At 38.6% G+C, this 3,786-nt stretch overlaps 1 protein-coding gene across 1 annotated transcript; it reads right to left on the minus strand.

Moving 5' to 3' along the window:
• Window positions 1-830: 830 nt before the first annotated feature.
• Window positions 831-3,786, minus strand: LOC117494343. Its single transcript, XM_034145208.1, has 5 exons — window positions 3,645-3,786; window positions 2,264-2,372; window positions 1,592-1,711; window positions 1,247-1,325; window positions 831-1,139 (listed from the first exon to the last, which is right to left on the minus strand). Exons 1-5 carry the CDS (start codon window positions 3,740-3,742, stop codon window positions 1,048-1,050), a joined length of 498 nt encoding a protein of 165 aa, XP_034001099.1. The 5' UTR covers window positions 3,743-3,786; the 3' UTR covers window positions 831-1,047.

Genomic DNA, 3,786 nt, shown 5'->3' on the forward strand with positions numbered 1-3,786 from the left:
AGAAAAGAGACACCAAAGTCCACGTGCTCCAGCCACAAAGTGAGGAGGGGGGGTTGGGGGTGCAGGTCTTAGTGATGGATGGCTAAGCCCAGCTGAGCATATTGCTCCCTTAATAAAAGCTGCCCTGCAATCCACACGCAGCTAAGGGTGTATTTTCTCCTGGTGGCTCCCTCCGCCCTACTCACTCCACCATCATTTTAAAGAGCGAAAACTGGTTTAGGTGTCAGAAAGAATGATGCCCCTCGTCAGACTGTGACTCACCTCTGAGCGGTATCCACAGCTATATTCACACCGAGAGGCTCTCTGATGATGTGCGCTGTTTTCTTTTCTCGCTCTTGTTTTTACCAAAGGCCAAGAACAAACAAGAAAGACAAAGGGCATCATCAAAATCTCAACCGGTGACTTCAGAACCAAAATGATGGTTCCGTCTTTATTTGGCTGTTAGACAGGCAGGAGCCACAGCACAGCCTTGGAAATATGATCTGGTGAGTTGGAGGTCATGAACCAGGAAAACTGACTGATTTGATTGTTGAACACGTTGGTGGGAAATAATAAGAACAATTTATTTTACAAAATAAATGTTTAAAACATTGCCAAAATAGAGAATACTACAATAAAGCTTAGAAAATAACAATCCAATCCAGTTGGCTGAAGAACAAGCAAAAGAGATACACGTTTTTGACAGTTCAGAAACTCATAAAAGTACAGGAATCAGAAAACCTTAAAAGTACAGGAATCAGAAAACCTAACTTGAATGGATGTCCCTTAAACATTACATTTTATTATGTTTATTACATGCTCCTGCTACATAAGAATAAACTGCCTGCACTTTGTAATTCAAAGAGTCAAATTAATAAATCATTAGTTACTCTATTCATACTTTTAGATTGAACTGAATAATACTTAAATCAAGTGATTATGTATAATTCACAAGGTTATCAGAAAAATGTGTCCCCAAATACAACAGTTAAAGCAGGCAATGAAAAAGAAAGGCATCCAAAATTAAAAATGTAATCAAAACTTCTAAATTGTAAGTGAGTACTCTTGTCAGTAGACCGTGCAGTTAGCAGAGTAGCGTTGGGTACACAGGAAGTCACTGGTGACCTCCCTGTAACCTCTGGCTTCAGTCAGACCGCTTCCTGTTCAGCCAACGACAAGACAGACAGTTACGAGAGGCGTCTAATATTGTGTAAAGTCCTTTTCCGATATATAATAAGTAATACTGCTGGCCAGTGCATGGACCTACCTTCTATGAGGTTGTAGAGGTTGCAGTAGTTGGTGCCGTGGTCTTTCATGGCGTACCAGGTCTCAGAAACAGACATAGCCTACAAACAAAGTCACAACTACAATAAACAACAAGGCTGCACATAATCATGATTCAGGCAGGAATGGGAATAAGGACAGATACCAAGAAAGGAAAACAGGCTGAGACATAGAGGAAACAGATGAGAATACAAACCAAGAGAGGTAAAGGAATATGAGGAGAGAGAAGTGAACTTTAAGTGAAGACTATAGGAATCATGATAAACAGTTTGCTAGTTTGGTTTTCAGATACGTTAAGATAATAAATAATCTGAGAGAGAAAACCTACCGAAACGTGACAGCAGGTGAAGAAGTGAAAGGGGACCAGCCGGAAGTTGATGTCGTCCACAGACCTCTTGAAGGGAGTGATGTGTTTGGCTGCAATGAAGTGGACAGAGGCAGACTGCAGCTGCAAAGACAACAATTCATATTTAAAGACTTTAATTGTTTCATTAAATTGACTTTCTTTAGTGTAGCAAACACAGAACAAAGTATTTGCTACATCTGATTTACCAAATGGTGGGGTACAAAGTTTAAAGAATACAACAAGACCAACAATCTACAAACGCTGAGGGAGTCACAGTCGTTATGCATCACATTCTCCTGCTCATATGTGTACCTAATTTCACTGGGATCAAGTTTTGGATTTATTTTGATCACTTAAAAACTTGCTGTTGGCACTGGAGGAAAATTCAAAGCATCACAAAATGTTGAGATATTTCCCAAAATGTTTTAACATTAAGAGAAAGAGTCAGTGGATCACCAAAGTCATTCCATTTCAAATCCATTAGTGACTTGTTGTACAGATATTTTAGTCAAAAACACAAATGTCAGAAAGGTCCTGACAAAAGAGGTTGTTTCTTAATACGTTGTCCTCATAAGTACAGTAAAACATACACACGCACACACACACACACACACACACACACACACACACACACACACACACACACACACACACCTTATACAGGCACTTCTGTCCTCCCAAGGTGCAGCCGGCCATGGTTCTCCACGTCTGAATCTGTGAGACCAAGGCCTCATAAACCTTTAGACACGGTATCCCAAAGTACCTGTATGAGAAAAACAAGTCACTAAATGTGCATTTACCTTCATCTGAGCTCTGGTTCTGAGAAACAACTGAAGCTGCGGTTGTAAACAAAATGGTGCCATCTAGTGGAAACTATCTGTCACTGTTGTTTTTGGACTCAATTATATCACTTTTTGCTGTTTTAATAATGACGCCTTTGAAATGCAGACTTATTTTACAGCATTATTTTTGATGAAAACAGTACTAACCTTTTTTGGTGTTAAACATAATGTCTCCATTGTTCTTTTGTAATTATTTGTATTTTATTTGTATTAAACACACACAATTGAAATAAAGATAGAAATTCAGAGAAAAATAAGAAACTGTCGTAGTTCAGTCACGTGATTGAGCTCAGAAGAAGGAGATTTTCCGCTCACAATAGAAATGGCATCTCAGTGTCGTGCTCTGTGGTTTGACTGGCTGGTTAAGTTAATTACAGCTAATAAGATGATAAGAAGATCACATGTTCTTTCCCAATTCCAACATATTCCCAAATGCATACAGATTTGTTCTGACTCCAAAAACAAGAATTGTCTAAGAATATTCAGTTGGTATAGAAATTGATATACACTTAAAATATAATACTGTCTAACACAATAAGAAATCCAACCGTAGTGAAGTTTAGAATGTGTCAGAGAGTTGATTGAGGAAAGAATTGTAGACATACTGATTTTCTTGAATCCGTTTGTGTCTTTCCTTTATAATTATATCATTATTTGTGTTTTCTGCTCATCAGATGAAATTTCCTGGCAATTCTCAAATGCCTTTGGCAGGCCCCAACTTCCAGCCGCACACAGGAAATATTAACAACTAATGGGCAGATTGCTGTGAATATTGCTGGCTGCATCCTAAATTAAGTTAGATTGTACCTCATGGCCTTCCCTGTAGTGCCACCCAATGGACAAACTGGCTGCACAAATAGCAACAAGTAACTATAGTCACCATGTAGTTGGATCTGTTTATCACTCAGTATGTTTGAGGAACTCTAGCGAATTCTGATGGGCTTTACCTTGACTTGTTTTTGATTTTCTGACCCTAACCCTAACCCTATCATAATTTTACATATGATTACAAATGTTCTCATGGAAGTAAAACACATTAAGTTGAAAGAATTGTGACAGAAATATGGCAATAATTTCAAAATGAACTAGACATTCACCACAATATTAGAAATTATGCAATATTCGTCAGTTTTTGTTACGAAAACTCAACATAACACATCTATAAAGTATGTACAACAGAGAAAAAAGCATACCAATCCACTTTGCACTGGGCATGGAAAGGTCCGGCACAGCAAAGCTCAGAGGCACCAACTGTCAGGAAAACTGCAAACAACCACCGAGATGGATTCATTTTTGCTTCAAACTTCCTCAGTAAAGTTCAGCCGGGATGTAATC

Source organism: Trematomus bernacchii, unplaced genomic scaffold (assembly GCF_902827165.1).
Source record: "Trematomus bernacchii unplaced genomic scaffold, fTreBer1.1, whole genome shotgun sequence".
In the NCBI taxonomy this organism is placed as follows: domain Eukaryota; kingdom Metazoa; phylum Chordata; class Actinopteri; order Perciformes; family Nototheniidae; genus Trematomus; species Trematomus bernacchii.